Here is a 15,250-nt window from a genome sequence, read left to right on the forward strand (position 1 = left end):
CAATAAAAAGGTTTGAGTTTTCTTATTGTAAAGCACAACAGATTAGTCTTATTTAAAATAGATGGATACTATCTCTAGAGGGTCCCCTTATATTTAAATGTGCTGCTTTATTCTATAATGGCTTCATTCTGATCAGTAATCAAGGTATATAAAAAATCAGTACACCAGAAAAGATCTTGGTAGTATAATCCAGGACTTCAGTTTTACAGATAGGGAAACTAAGGGCCAGAAAAGGGACTAAAACTCAGCAGTTACTAGGGTGTAGAGGAAAAGCTGAATGAATAAACCTTAGAATTTTCCTGTAAGAATAGAAATAGTACAAGTGAATTTTGCAAAGTAAAGTTTTTTGATATTTAAAAAAAGCTACCCAAGTATAATATTTATAACAAAAGTGGCTTGATACAGCTATTTAAAAAAAATTTGGATCTGAATTAAACATTCTTTACTTTCTCAGACTTGAAAGCTGATATTCCTATTAATAAGTAACAAAAAATACATTATTTTCATTAGATAGGAATGCTTAATATCATTTTGAAGCCATATTTGAAAAATAATCTGTTTAGGTAAACAAATTAACTTCCTTTCTAGGTTTACTCAGTGTACCTTTGTTAAAATAATTTGAAACACTTCTGTTAAGGTAGGCATAAAAAATGAAGATATTTTTATTTCCTTATATAAATAACCAGCTATTATATATAATTCTTTATTAAAGGACATTAACAATTAATATTGATAATGATTTAGACATAGTAACTAAGATATGGTTGTGACATCTATTGAAATTATCATCCTTACATTTTAAATAGATTATAGCTAAGCATCAGGTATATAAAAGAGTGCTGGAAATTTTCATTATCCAGAAGTTATAGGAGGAATACTAGGAACCTGTTCTTGTGGGAAAATTACTGGTTGAGTTTTGTTTTGAACTTGATGGGCAGATATTTTAAATGAAGTTTTGATTTCTAAAACCTCTGGAAATTTTGTTAAAACTATTACTATCTCCCCAAGAAAAAACATACAATCTTATAATTCATTTCACATTCTAGTTGAGCATCCTTATTTTACAGGTAAGGAATCATGTCCAGAAGTAATGTCTGGCACCACATGGTCTCAGGAGCAGACTCAAGCTTACCCAGAACCCTGGTGTAACTGTGATGTTACAGGATAAGTAAAGGGGTAGGTAGGCAGTGATAGAAGTTATATAGGATAAACAGAGAGAGAAACAAAATTAAATATAAGAAAATTGCTTTACTGTACATATGAATAATAATAAATGATATGGGGAATATGTGACTCAGTTAAGCATATTTAACTTTATTATACCTAAAGAATAAAGGACTAAAGAGTTGAAGGCCTAAATTGGTCTTCACAGTAATATATAATATAGAAAATAGAGTAACCTCTTTATACAACAACCTGTTAGAAATGAAGTTTAAGTGTCAAGCTGTGTCTATGGCTCTTGAAAATTATCATGTATAGACTGGACCCTGCCCTGTGTTAAATATTAAAAACAAACCGAAAAAAAAAACCTTGGGAACTTAAAATTGACTTAAGTACCTTAGAAATGTGGACTAATTACTAGTAATAGTAACATTAAATCAAAAATAGTCAAGCACAGTGTCCCAGTGGAGGAAAAGCATACATATCTTCTCAAATTATTAAAAATATATAATTCAAGTTTCTTTTCTTGAGTTTGAAAATTCTGTTTTCCAGACACCTAAGAAAAATGGATACCTTCTGCATTGAATCCATGTAACAATCTGAAAAGAGCCAAAGTGAGATGGTATTAAAAAACTAATCTGTAGCACATAACAATCAGTGCATATAGTTCCTATACCATGAATTCTAAAACATGAACACATCAGCAAACCTATGAAGCCCACCCACTTGGAACACTAGTCATTAAAGAAACATTCGCCAACTAAATGTATAAGACCCATCTTTTTAATACTTCTTTTTGTCATAGCCTGTATGTCTTAAATTACGAATTTGACTAAAAGTATCATAGACCTCTACTATCCCAGACCTAAGAGCTCATTAGCAGTGGTTTCAACATGGTAAGTGATTAAGAAGACTGGAAGAAATCTGGTGAGAAAGAAAGAAAGTAAGAGGAAATATTTCTATTTAGACCAGAGATTAGTTTTAGGATGGCTTGTAGGAACAGGTCAAGATGGGTTAGAATGTCTAAAAAAGGAAGCTAGGTATTTATGAGTAATATTTAACTTCTAGGATTGACATTGAATAAAGACTCAGTAGTATTACTAACCTGCCAATATAAAATGTAAACCCTACTTGTCTTAGTTATATAGAACTGTGTTTCCAACTTAGAAAAGTCAAACCAATGACTTTTGTAACCATCTACCATTGTTTTTTTTTATTCGGCCCCTAGACCAGTGCTCGGCAAACCGCAGCTCTCGAGCCACATGCGGCTCTTTGGCCCCTTGAGTGTGGCTTTTCCACAAAATACCAACTCTTCCACAAAATACTGACTTCTGCCCATGGGCCACGAAGTTTCAATCGCACTGTACGTGCACGCCTGCACGTGGTATTTTGTGGAAGAGCCACACTCAAGAGGCCAAAGAGCCGCATGTGGCTCACGAGCCTCAGTTTGCCGACCACTGCCCTAGACCATCGAAGCTTTAAAAATGAATTAGCTAAAGAGGCAAAAATTTCTATATTAAGTGATGGTTTATGAGGAAACCAAAGTGTTAGTGATTAAAAACAGTGAGTACAGGTTAATAATTACCTGGGTAACTGAAGCCTTACTCTATTTTCACGAGACTTGTATAATTCAAGGAAAATAAATTTTGGTGTACATTGCCCAGATAATTACAAAACAAGTAACTATATTACTAAAGCAATTATAAATGATAACCAGATATGATTGTAACAAACTAATTCATGCTTAGGGTCTATTTAACAATAGCTATGCCCAATAAAGAAAAAAGTGAGAGCCCTAGCCGGTTTGGATCAGTGGAAAGAGCATTGGCCTGGGGACTAAAGGTTCCCAGGTTCGATTCCCGTCAAGGGCACATGCCTGGTTGCGGGCTCGATCCCCCAGTAGGAGGCATGCAGAAGGCAGCCAATCAATAATTCTCACTCATCATTGATGTTTCTATCTCTCCCTCTCTCTTCATCTCTGAAATCAATTAAGAAATATTTTTTTTTTAAAAAGGAAAGAAAAAAGTGAGATCCAACTACATGTCTTAGGGTTCTTCTGCCCAAAGTAGGTTATGAATAGGGAGTTAGAGAAGGGAGTTAAAGGGGAGGAGCATACACACCACAACACACTGACACAGGCATCTCCGGCTAGGACTGTTATTTACTCCTTAAAATGTTCATTCTGCTGCAGCTAACTAGCCTCCATCTTCTACACCAAATACCATTCTATGCCTTGGAAGTGCTATGCAATAACTCCCAGGTAGCACTTTACACCGCTTAAAAGCCTTTAAATCTCTAATCTTAAGGTGTCACAGTAAAGAAATGTAAACACTTGGAAAAGAAAAATGTAATTACCTGATGAAGTCATCTATGTCCATGGAACGGGCCCGCTTGTCACTAAAACCTGTGCTGGTTAGGATTTGCTGTATTTTATCTGCTATGCTGAAATCTTCTGGTATTATCTATCAAGATTCAGAATAAATGAACAACATATCTTTAATGAAGTCACCTTGACTCTATTTCTTTTTAGTTCAGTAAGTCATAAAATAGTTACCATCTGTCCATTACTTGAATCTCTCTAAGTGATTAAGCTTTAGCACATACCAAATACTTGGAAGTCCTCCAATGAATGAATCAAGAATATTGTCCTCTTTTTAAAAAATTCTATCAGTTTCAGCTTTTCATAACAAAATAATTGGAGCTGAAACTAAATTTTAAAGCAATTGTTACTCTTTTTAAAACAACTCACATTTTCCTGGCACCAATCTCATTTTACCAGCTTAATTTTTCTCTAAGAGATGGCCTCCAACCCTTAAGAAATATTAAATATATCAGACTTTACATATTTTATCCAAAGATTTTTCTTAATCCAGCTTAATATTTCCTTAAGCAATGTTTAATGATTTTGTCTATAAAAGAAAATGGAGGTAGCAATGTGATACCTTAAGCCATAGGAGTCCAAAAATAGAATGGGAATTTGCTTTTTTCTGTCCTGTTTAATTAATTTGAAAGAACTAATAAATAGTTATTATATATGGACACTAGGGGCCCAGTGCACGAATTTGTGCATGGGTGGGGTCTGGCCAGCTCGCCCCTACCAGGCCAATAGAGGCTAGCCAGCAGCGGGGAGGGGCCGCAGGAAGTTGGCTGGCCAGCCCCGTCCCCATCAGGCCGGTTGGACAGCCGCAGTGCACGTCATAGTGACCAGTCATTCTAGTCCAGCCGTGGGCAAAATGAATAAAACTAAAAAAAAAAAAAAAAAAAAAGACCATACCCTTTTATGTAATGATGTTTACTTTGAATTTATATTAGTTCACACAAACACTCCATCCATGCTTTTGTTCCGGCCCTCCGGTCCAGTTTAAGAACCCATTGTGGCCCTTGAGTCAAAAAGTTTGCCCACCCCTGTTCTAGTCGCTTGGCTTTTATATATAGATGTTTATGTGTGCTCACAGACACAAAATTGCTTAAAGAAAATGTTGCACAAATAATGATTAAGAGGCATGAGGCTCACAACCAGAAATCTGCTATTCAGTCTACTTTATCCTAATCAATTATATGTATTGACATTTAAAATTTATAATTGCTATATGAGCAACAGACAAGAAAGAATTACAATTATTTTAAGCTGAGCAAACTGCACATGCCTATACCTTTGAGGAAATTATGACTCAATTGAATCTATGGCTGAAACAGCTATCAGTAATTAAAGAAGATACAGTGAAGTAACTGAGATTTCTCAGATCTGTTCCACAAAATATACATGAGCACTGACTTGTTAAAGTTGTGGTAGTTATACATTGCTTGTGATCTTTTAAGGATCTTATGGAATGTACAAAATTAAAGAATCTTGATGGAAAGGAATAAGAAATAGAGGGATATTTTAAAACACAACAAATTGAAATCACAAACATTTTCTGCTTACAGTATTATGGACCGAACAGTGAATTCTGTAGTTTTTTTCCAATAACTGCTGTACTGCACTTGACCTGTAGCATAAATGACATTAGTATTATTATTCCAAAATTAGAGATTATCAATAATTTCCTTTTATTATCAGATAAAAAATGTTTCACATGGTGAAATTAAGAAACTAAAAAAGGTATTGAATACTTAAAACTTATGAAACAACCACAAACTACATAGTTATATTTAAAAGTAAAGTCCTAATAAACATCTCCAATTCTTAACACATTAAGCGCCAAGCCTGTTTTGTCTTCCTTTCCATTTCAATAACTGGTGACTGACCTGGCGCTTAACATGTTAAGGGAATTCCAGACTCTCCACAAATCATCACCTAAAAAAAAAGAAAAGAAAATCTAGCCAGGCTGATGTTGCTCAGTAGTTGAGTATCAAGCTGTGAACCAGGAGGTCACGGTTCGATTCCCAGTCAGGGTACATGCCAGGGGCTTTGGGCTTGATCCCCAGTGGGGGGTGTGCAGGAGGCAGCCAATCGATTCTCTCTCATCACTGATGTTCCTCTCCCTCTCTGGAATTAATATATTAAAATATATATATATATATATATATATATACCTTTCACCTCTCTTGTACCCCAAAATGCTATTACATTTTTCCAAGTAAATAAAATTAAATGACTCTTACGCAAATGTGGAAGGGGTCCCTCATCACTATTTTTCCAAGGAAAAAAGGAGATATGTAGTCAGTTTTTGTTTTTTTCCCTGTACTGCCAATAAACCTGATCTAATTCCCAACTCTAGGAACTTTCTTCATTAAATTCTTCTGCCTTCCAAATTACAAAGTCAGTTAAAAAGGTAAAGTGTGTCTGGACATGGGCAGTCATTAGGCTTAGGATATACATGTTCAGGAAAAGGACAAAATTCTAGCAGTTAGCCCAGTGTCTGGAGCATTGGTCCTTCATACATTATAAATCAGTAAAATACTTACTTAAATGCAGCAGACAGTGTCTTGTTTTTCCTAACAAAGGTGATCCTTACTAGGCCATCCCATTCCTGAAAGAAAAGATGAATATTTTCTTACAAAATGTCGAACTTCTTTTCTAGGCCTGCTAGGTATTATTGTGTCAATAATACCTGCTAGGTATTATTGATAATAATTTCCTTTATTGATAATAATTTCCATGTGCTTTTGTGGTCCTCACAACTATCTTGAGTCAAATTATTCCATCTACTCTGTCACAGGATGTATCATAATTAACATTTTCCTGTTAGGACATTTAGGTTGACTCAGTATTTTTCTGCTGTTACAGACACACATCTCCCAGCTTGGACATTTTTTTTCTTTCACTGAATAACCTAGCATTTTAACCTCACCTGAAAATTGATAGGTGGTGGCGGATTCTTAGGTTCTATTCTTACAACACTGGATTCCACCTTGGGTGGTGGTCTGAAGTTATTCTTTCCAACCTGTTAATCAGAAAATGTTTCAGTAGTCATCTCAAAAATAACTAAATTAGTAGTCAAATATGCTCTCCTCACAGACAGCACAGCTACATACCAGAGGATGAGTTAAGTCACATTAGTTCAATAATAGTCGCTTACTTTCATTAAATGGTCCACACGGGCTAACAGCTGTGTATTAATTGAGAGTCTGCAGTATAACTTATCTCCAGGTTTTGCAACCAGTCTGAGAGCAAATTCTCTTTGAAACATAAGTACAGCACATCTGAAAAGACAACAAAAAGAAATAAGGAAAATGGTGACTTTCAACTATTAATATATTTGAACTTCAACAGATTTTCTTGAGCAGGAAACAGAGCAAAGCAACACCTGCAGTTCATGACAATTCGTCTAGCTGGTTAGAAGACAGGAGAACACCAGCCTTAGCTTTATTATCACAAAATGACCCAGTTGGCTTTTTTCATTTTATAATGGCTATACCTCTCACCCCTTGCCAATGTAAGCCCTCAATGATCAAATGAAAAAGTATTTCAGATCAGCACCAATCTATATCACCCCTTCTAGAAAAACAAAACCCAAAAAACTAAATTGGCTCAGTAGATAAATTATATTCATGGGGTAGCAAACACCCTTATGGAAGAGCTGAGGCAGGTTGTGAAATCAGTGTCCTGATTTAGCAGATTAAGGAATATAGTTTGTTTGTTTTTCTAATTCAGCAAGCAATGGCAGGCTTTTGGAGTTTCTTGAACAGAAAATGACCATCTTCAAAGGTAGGTTTTGACTCAAACTTTTTTGAATGTAAGTCACGTTAAGAAATACATTTGACATTGCCACCCATGCCACAAATATCTGTATGTGTATGTGCCTATGTAACTTAAACAAAAGTTTTGTAAAATTATAATCACCTGGGTCACATGCACTTAAGACCCTCTGATATATTCCATTCCATATCATTAAAAAAACAAAAAAGACAAAAAAAACCCACAAAAAAAACAAAAAAGACAATCATGACCCAGTGAATTTATTTTATAATCACTAAGGGGTTTTTGGCTTGCAGTTTGAAAATGATTGATATAGATTATCCTAGAAACACTTTAGGAAGCCACTGCAATTGTGTAGACATCTATCCTGTATAATAAAAGTCTAATACGCTGTGTCTGGTCATCTGTTCAACCAATAGAAGTGTAATATGCTAATGATATGCTAAGGCCGCTCAACCGCTTGATATGACATGCACTGACCATGAGGGGGCAGATGCTCAGACTGGTAGGTTAGCTTGCAGCCGGGGTCCAGCCAATCGGGACTGAGCAAGATGATCCGGACACGCACTGGAGCCTCCCACGGTCCCTCCCTAACTGGCCAACTTCTACGTCCCTCACCGGCCCCGATGGGGTCCCTCAGCCTTGCCTGCGCCCTCTTGCAATCTGGGACCCCTCAGGGGATGTCAGAGAGTCAGTTTTGGTCCGATCCCGGAGGCCAGGCCAAGGGACCCCACTGGTGCACAAATTCATGCACTGGGTCTCTAGTCTAGATATATATATCCTATCTAATAATAGACAAACATGGTAATTAACCATACCTCCACTACGCTTCCCATTGGCTAATCAGGGCGATATGCAAATTAACTGCCAACCAAGATGGCGGCCAGCAGCCAGACAGCTGAAGCAAACATGAGGCTTGGTTGCTCCAGTGATGGAGGAAGCCAAGGTTCCCCACCTGCCGCAGCCCAGTTCTGAGCTGCACTCTAAGCAACAATGTATCAATTATAGAAGCTAAACAAACCCTAGATACCTGCTTTCAGCCAGCCGGCCTCAGAGCTGGAGCCGCAACTAAGTTTCAATTACAGAAGGTAAATAAATCCCAGAATAATAATAAAAAAAATAAAAAAAATAAAAAAAGGAGAGACTGGGAGATTCCCTTGCAGGCTTGGCCCGCCTGAAAAGGACCCTCAGGCCCTCATCCAGACTGGCCAGGCACCCTAGTGGGGACCCTCATGCTGAAGGGGGTGCGGGCAGCCTGAAATCAGCCATCAGCCCCTCATTCAGGCTGGCCAGGCACCCCAGTGGGGACCCCCACGCTGAAGGGGGTGAGGGAAGCCTGAAAACAGCCCTCAGCCCCTCATCCAGGCTGACCAGGCATCCCAGTGGGGACCCCAACCCTGAAGGGGGTGCGGACAGCCTGAAAACAACCATCAGCCCCTCACCCAGGCTGGCCAGGCACCCCAGTGGGGACCCCCACCCTGAAGGGGGTGCGGGCAGCCTGAAAACAGCCATCAGCCCCTCACCCAGGCTGGCCAGGCACCCAAGCGGGACCCCCACCCTGATCCGGGACACCATTCAGGGCAAACCAGCCGGCCCCCACCGGTGCACCAGGCCTCTATCCTATATAGTAAAAGGGTAATATGCAAACTGACCCTAACAGCAGAAAGACTGGGAATGACTGGTCACTATGACACACACTGACCACCAGGGGGAGACGCTCAATGAAGGAGCTGCCCTCTGGTGTCAGTGAGCTCCCACATGGAGGAGCTCTGCTCAGCCACAAGCCAGGCTGACGGCTGCCAGTACAGTGGTGGTGGTGGGAGCCTCTCCTACCTCCTCAGCAGCGCTAAGGATGTCCAACTGCAGCTTAAGTCTGCTCCCCGCTGGCAAGTGGACATCCCCCGAGGGCTGCCGGGCTGCCAGAGGGATGTCTGATTGCCAGCTTAGGTCCAATCCCCTGGGGAGCAGGCCTCAGCCAGCAGATGGTCATCCCCCGAGGGGTCCCATACTGTGAGAGGGCAGAGGCCGGGCTGAGGGACCTCCCCACCCCCTGAGTGCACAAATTTTTGTGCACCAGGCCTCTAGTATATATATATAAAAGCCTAAGCGACCGAACAACCACTTGACTGGTAGCTATGATGTGCACTGACCACCAGGAGGCAGATGCTCAATGCAGAAGCTGCCCTCTGGTGGTCAGTGCACTCCCATAGCTGGAGCACTGCTCAGCTGACTGAGGGGCGCTACCACAGCAGCACCCTACTAAGCAGCGGCAGGCGCAGCAGGGCCAGGATGAGCGGGAGTAGCATGGTGCCCAGCCCAGCCTCCTCTCCAGCCGCTTGCTGCTTCACACACTACTACATGCCTCGGGGGAACCAGCAGTCCGACATCCCCTGAGGGGTCCCAGATTGCAAGAGGGTGCAGGCCAGGCTGAGGGTGCAGGCCACTGGTGCATGGGGCCTCTAGTAAGGTAACAAAAAGTCTAACCTGAGGATGAGAAACTAGGGAAAAGTTGCTGATCTCAGAAGCAGGGTTTACACCACACCTCCCCTAATAACTCAAATACAAAAAGAGAGAAAGACCTCCACAGAAATTGATATTTTCTACCAAACTATCCAGTCGTTTTTCAACTGAATTAACTCTCTTTACAAAAAAAAGTTTTAATTTTTTTTTTAGAGAAAGGCAAAGATAGAAACATTGATCACAGAGAAACATCAACCACTGCCTCCTACAAGCCCCCTACTAGGGATCGAGCCTAAAACCCAGGCATGTGCCCTGACCGGGAATTGAACCAGGGACCTCTTGGTACATGGGATGTTGCTCAATCCACTGAGCCACACTGGCCAGGCAATTGAATTAACTTTCATCTTTAGCTGTGTTCATGACCTAATCTGACAATTTTTCTTGTTGAAAACTCAATTTTTCTACTTGTTTGACAGTCACTTTGGTGTTTGTCACAAACCTGAAAAAAGGTCGATGCAGCAACAATTTGAAGACAAAAGGAGAAGAGATCTGTAAAAGAATTAATTAGTTATTTCTGGGAAAGACACATCAGAGAAACATTTAATATAATGTTCCCAAAAATTTGAAAACATACCTGATAAGGCAAATTTGCTACACAAGCATCAAAGAATGGCAAATCTGTTTTCAACACATCACCCACCAATACTTGAAGTTTGCTGGCCAGAGGTCTGATAATAAAAAAAAAACAAAAAACTTAAAAAGAATATTGTCTTATGAGATTGAAATGCACTTTAATTCCATTATGAATACTCACGTGCCCTGAACTCTTTTGTGCAGTTCAGCTACTAGCCTTGGGTCAAGTTCACAGGCAATTACCTAAATTAAAAAATAATAATTATGGAATATAAAGCTATTCTTATCTTAATAGTTACTCTTACATGATTTACATGAACTAAATTTCTTTTTTCCAATTCTACTACCAATATTCTTTCAATTGTTCCCTATCATTTCAAACAATGGAAAACACCACCCAGAAAAGTGGTCGGCTAGAGAGTACTACACAAATAATGGACAGAATTATGTTCATTTGGCTCCATGTTTGTAACTGAACAGAGGATGAAAAAAATACACAAAAGTCTGTGTAGTAAATGTTCTAGACCAGTGGTCGGCAAACTGCGGCTCGGCAAACCACGGCTCGCGAGCCACATGCGGCTTTTTGGCCCCTTGAGTGTGGCTCTTCCACAAAATACTGACTTCTGCGCATGGGCCATTAAGTTTCAATCGCACTGTATGTGCATGCCCGCATGTGGTATTTTGTGGAAGAGCCACACTCAAGGGGCCAAAGAGCCGCATGTGGCTCGCAAGCCGCGGTTTGCCAACCACTGTTCTAGACAGACGCACACAAAGACAACTGCTCCTAGAATGAGTATATCATTTCTTTCATCTATTAAGTTCAGAGTACACAGCATAGATCATTTCTGAATGTAAAGGGATACCAGGTAAGGCTGAAATTGTCATTTTAACTCACTATCAGCTGAGGTTTAATGACTTCCAGGAAGACCATGTCTGCAGACTAGATACATGTGCTGCTTAGTCTATTTGACTTTCAGTTCCTTTCTCCAGCTTTCCCTGTGCCCTGTAGAGTGATGCAGTCCCCTCCCTTGCCCTAGATTTCTAGCTGGGATTAGCCAATGAAAGGAACCAGCATTGTAGGGCACAACGACAGAGCTGAGTATTTCCTAATGCCCGCCCATGCCTTTCAGGTGTTCTGGCAGTGGCTGTGTTCCACTATCAATGGTCCCTGTTCAATGACTCAATATCACAGTTCCCTCCTCTTGTCCCTAAGTCCTCTGAACTGTTACCTGCTTTTGCTAGTCCCTGGGTCTTTCACTAATGCTTACTGGTTCCCTTTAACCCCATTTTCACACATTTTATAAGTAGTCTCTTCACTAAAGTCTCTTCAAATAAGTGCCTTAAAATGTGCTACCTACTTCTACCCGAGGACAGAACAATCGTTCCATTTAATTGGAAACTGGGTCAGCCAAGAGACAAAGAAGACACCAGCAGTGGCCAGGTGGTACCCCAAAGTCAGGGGCCTGTGTTCTAGCTCTTTAGGTTCCAAAGTTCTAGGTTCCAATAACTCCAACTTCCTTCCTTGGTTTCCCTGAGCTTAGAGGTGATAACTGCTTTTTGCAATTATTATTCTTGGGTTACTTCAATGTTCTCATTTTATTCTTTTAGTCCTGTAACAACCATGTAACCAATTTCCCTGTATTGAAATATCTAATGTAGTTTCTGTTTTCCTGACTGATACAGCCCACATTTTCTTTTAATCCCTTTAAAAGAATTAAGATATAGTTGACATATAACATTTTATCAGTTTCAGGTATACAACATAATACGTATATATTCCAAGATAAGTCTAGTTAACATCCATTACCACACAGTCACAATTTTTTTTGTTTTATGATTAAGACTTTTTAAAAATCTACTCTCTTAGCAACTTTCAAATACACAGTACAGTATTGTTAACTATAATCACCATGCTGTCTGTTACATTCCCAGGACTTATTTTATAACTGGAAGCTTGTACCTTTTGACCACCTGTACCCATTCACCCATGTTTTCTAAGATAAAATTTCTAGCAAAGGATTAAGAGTTACTGTTAAAATAATAGCAATTAATTAAAATATTTATATTTATAAACCACCTGAGCTTACTCATATAGTCATTTCTGACACCAAACATGAAATCCTTTTACCTTTTTTGCCTTTTCTAGCAACTTAACAGTCATATTGCCAGTTCCAGGTCCAACTTCCAGCACCACATCAGTTGGTCTTAAGGCAGCCTGCAAGCAAACACAACCGCTTTAGCTTCCCTGACCACATAATTTACACCTGAATATCTTTGCTAGAAAGCACTCTGTTAAGACATTTTATTCTAACTCAATTTTTAGGAGTTTCTTCATGATCTATATGCTTAACAAAATTATCTAACATTTGGTACAAGTGGAAATCTGACACTTTTCCTAACTTGGGACAATAGTTAGGAGTCAGAAACCCACAATAGTAGTTCTTTCTGGGGTTGGCATTTTGCTTTCTACCTTGGAAATGATTTCAATAGCCTCTTGCTACCAACTCTGCTATCAATAAATTCAAACTGGAAAGGACTACATATACACAGTAATGATCTTGCCAGAGAATCATAGTGTGCTGTACCAGGATTTCTCAATTCTCAACATATGTTTGTTTTCAGGGATGCGGGAGTACCCAGAAATTGTACAAATAGTGGATGTTTGTATGCACACAGCTGCAGTATTCTGGATCCATAGCTATTATCAGATGCTCAAAGGAATCCATGAGCCAAAAATGTTAAAAAGCTAGGCCAACCCTCATTTTGCAAATAACAAGAAGTCAAGATGAGGTCCTTTAATTATGTAATGCTTCCTACTGCTCCAGGATGCTCCCTTTGTGGCCATGAAAGTAATTTGCACCTCCTGTATTTCATGTCCTAGCATCCCCAATCATCTGAAACAATAGAGAACATCAATAACACATACCGGAGGAATACTCCAAAGAGTTTATATGTGGAACTGCATTGTATCATATAAGTTTTTCTGGGGGAACAAACTTCCTAAGATCTCTGTTTATCTTTAGCCTCTGAAGTAAATAAAAACTAACAGTCATGGGTGGTTCCTAGAAAAAGTGATTGGGGAATAATAATAATCTGGAATTGAACAAATGTCCAGCTATGAAGTAAATAATCCATACAAAGAAAAAGAATTCGGAACCAGTAGAAATCCAGACTCACAGAATTAAAGCAAATCATGGCAAAGACAGCTTGTGAAAACTAGAAAATTCTTCAGTTCATTCAACAAGTCTTTAAAGAGCATCTATGTTGCGCCAGACATCCTCTGTGCGCTCAAATATTCCTAATAGTAATTACTTAGTAACTCCCTTTCCTTTTCCACACCCACCTTATCGATAATGCTGTTAACAATAAGAGGATTTTTCAAAATGTGCTGCCCAATCCCCGTGTTGAACATGAGTCCTGAAAGAAAACACGAAACAGCCTTAACTTTCCAACTACTATTAGATATTAGAAGACGGTCGCAGAGAAGAAGGCACCTGATGGGCGGAAGATTTCTGCGCCAACGAGACGCAGCAAACGTCACCCCTGGAGCCCGGCCTGACGCGCAGACAGCGCGCAGGGCCCGCGGCCCGCGCCCCCGGAGTCCCAGGACCTGAGATCTCACTGTCCCGGCCCAGAGCTCGGTCCAGGCCCCGGGCTCAGCTCCCGCCGGCAGACCCGACCCGACCTCAGCTCCCGCGGGGCGGACCCACCTCCCGCGCTCTTCAGCTCCCGGCCCTGCTGCCGCTCGCGGCGCCGGCCGCTCGCCCCAGACTTGATCTTGGGCATTTCTGCAGGCAGCGGGCGCACAGGGCCAGGAAGTCGGCGAGGACCAGAGCCCGCTACCCAAGTCACGGCACCACGTGGGAACCGCCGGCCGCACCACCGCACCACTCCCAGCCCCTTGGGGAGGGGTGGGGAGAGGCGCGGGCCCGCCTCCCCCACCCCCCCCCACCCCCCACCCCCGTTCGCTCTGGGCTCCGCCCCCAGGAAGAGGGCCGGCCTTGGAGCCCAGGGGCCGCCGGGCATTGTAGTCATGAGCTAGAGCAAAGCCTAACCGTGGAAGCCTACAGGTCCCAGAAGACACCGCGCTACCGATTCTGAAAGTTTGGATTTGCTAGGCTTGGTCTGGGCATGGCCTGCCGCCCCAAGGAGCACAGTTGGTTAGATAGGTTTTAGTATGGTAATCCCCATGGTTAAATGGGTTTTGGTATGGTACTCTGGGGATTGTGGAGGTTTAAATTCTATAATGCGATTAGGCCTGGTGGAGGCTTTATAGAAACCAGGTTCTGGGATCGTTGATGTCCAAAGAAGGTTTCTTTCTATCACCGTCTCTCACTCCTGTTTCCCAGAACAGGTTGGGATGGAAACCAGGATGTTGGGTTGAGGAATTTGCTCCTCTTGGGGAGTGATTTCTCTACTTGCGCTTTGGAAAGCAATCCCGGGAGTAGAATGTAGTAAGTGTCTAGTTCCACTAGGGCAGCGGTTCTCAACCTGTGGGTCGCGACCCCTTTGAGGGTTGAACGACCCTTTCACAGGCGTCGCCTAAGACCATCGGAAAACACATAATTACATATTGTTTTTGTGATTAATCACTATGCTTTAATTACATTCAATTTGTAACAATGAAAATACATCCTGCATATCAGATATTTACATTACAATTCATAACAGTAGCAAAATTACAGTTATGAAGTAGCAACGAAAATAATTTTATGGTTGGGGGTCACCACAACATCAGGAACTGTATTAAGGGGTCGAGGCATTAGGAAGGTTGAGAACCACTGCACTAGGGCTACTAATTGCTTCGCTTCCGTTTGAGCCATGTCCTTCTCCCTATGCATTTATTGAGCTCCA

General features: G+C 40.8%; 1 protein-coding gene across 3 annotated transcripts; it reads right to left on the reverse strand.

The window, feature by feature from the left end:
• Positions 1-1,233: 1,233 nt before the first annotated feature.
• Positions 1,234-14,290, reverse strand: DIMT1 (DIM1 rRNA methyltransferase and ribosome maturation factor). 3 transcript variants are annotated; one of them, XM_070412041.1, is made up of 12 exons: positions 14,107-14,290; positions 13,740-13,813; positions 12,525-12,611; positions 10,578-10,639; positions 10,398-10,491; positions 10,263-10,312; positions 6,684-6,807; positions 6,456-6,548; positions 6,070-6,134; positions 5,087-5,150; positions 3,517-3,623; positions 1,234-1,760 (listed from the first exon to the last, which is right to left on the reverse strand). In XM_070412041.1, the coding sequence occupies exons 1-12, from the start codon at positions 14,180-14,182 to the stop codon at positions 1,718-1,720; spliced, it is 939 nt and encodes a 312-aa protein (XP_070268142.1). In that variant the 5' UTR covers positions 14,183-14,290; the 3' UTR covers positions 1,234-1,717. The 3 variants fall into 3 exon arrangements, with proteins under 3 accessions (XP_070268142.1, XP_070268143.1, XP_070268144.1); XM_070412042.1 differs by lacking the exon at positions 13,740-13,813 and having other exon boundaries at positions 14,107-14,188; XM_070412043.1 differs by lacking the exons at positions 10,263-10,312; positions 10,578-10,639; positions 12,525-12,611; positions 13,740-13,813; positions 14,107-14,290 and having other exon boundaries at positions 10,398-10,437.
• Positions 14,291-15,250: the final 960 nt, after the last annotated feature.

Source organism: Myotis yumanensis, unplaced genomic scaffold, assembly GCF_028538775.1.
Source record: "Myotis yumanensis isolate MYYU_CA2020_CCGP unplaced genomic scaffold, mMyoYum1.0.hap1 SCAF_4, whole genome shotgun sequence".
NCBI classification, from domain to species: domain Eukaryota; kingdom Metazoa; phylum Chordata; class Mammalia; order Chiroptera; family Vespertilionidae; genus Myotis; species Myotis yumanensis.

Bases quoted from the DNA above. Each gene is read 5' to 3' on its own strand.
- DIMT1 (XM_070412041.1), bottom strand. From the start codon at position 14,182: ATGCCCAAGATCAAGTCTGGGGCGAGCGGCCGGCGCCGCGAGCGGCAG. The intron at 6,549-6,683 runs GTAAGCGACTAT...TCTGATTAACAG, and splicing joins GTGTGGACCATTTAATGAAA to GTTGGAAAGAATAACTTCAG. The intron at 6,135-6,455 runs GTGAGGTTAAAA...CTTTTCTTTCAG, and splicing joins CACCACCTATCAATTTTCAG to GAATGGGATGGCCTAGTAAG.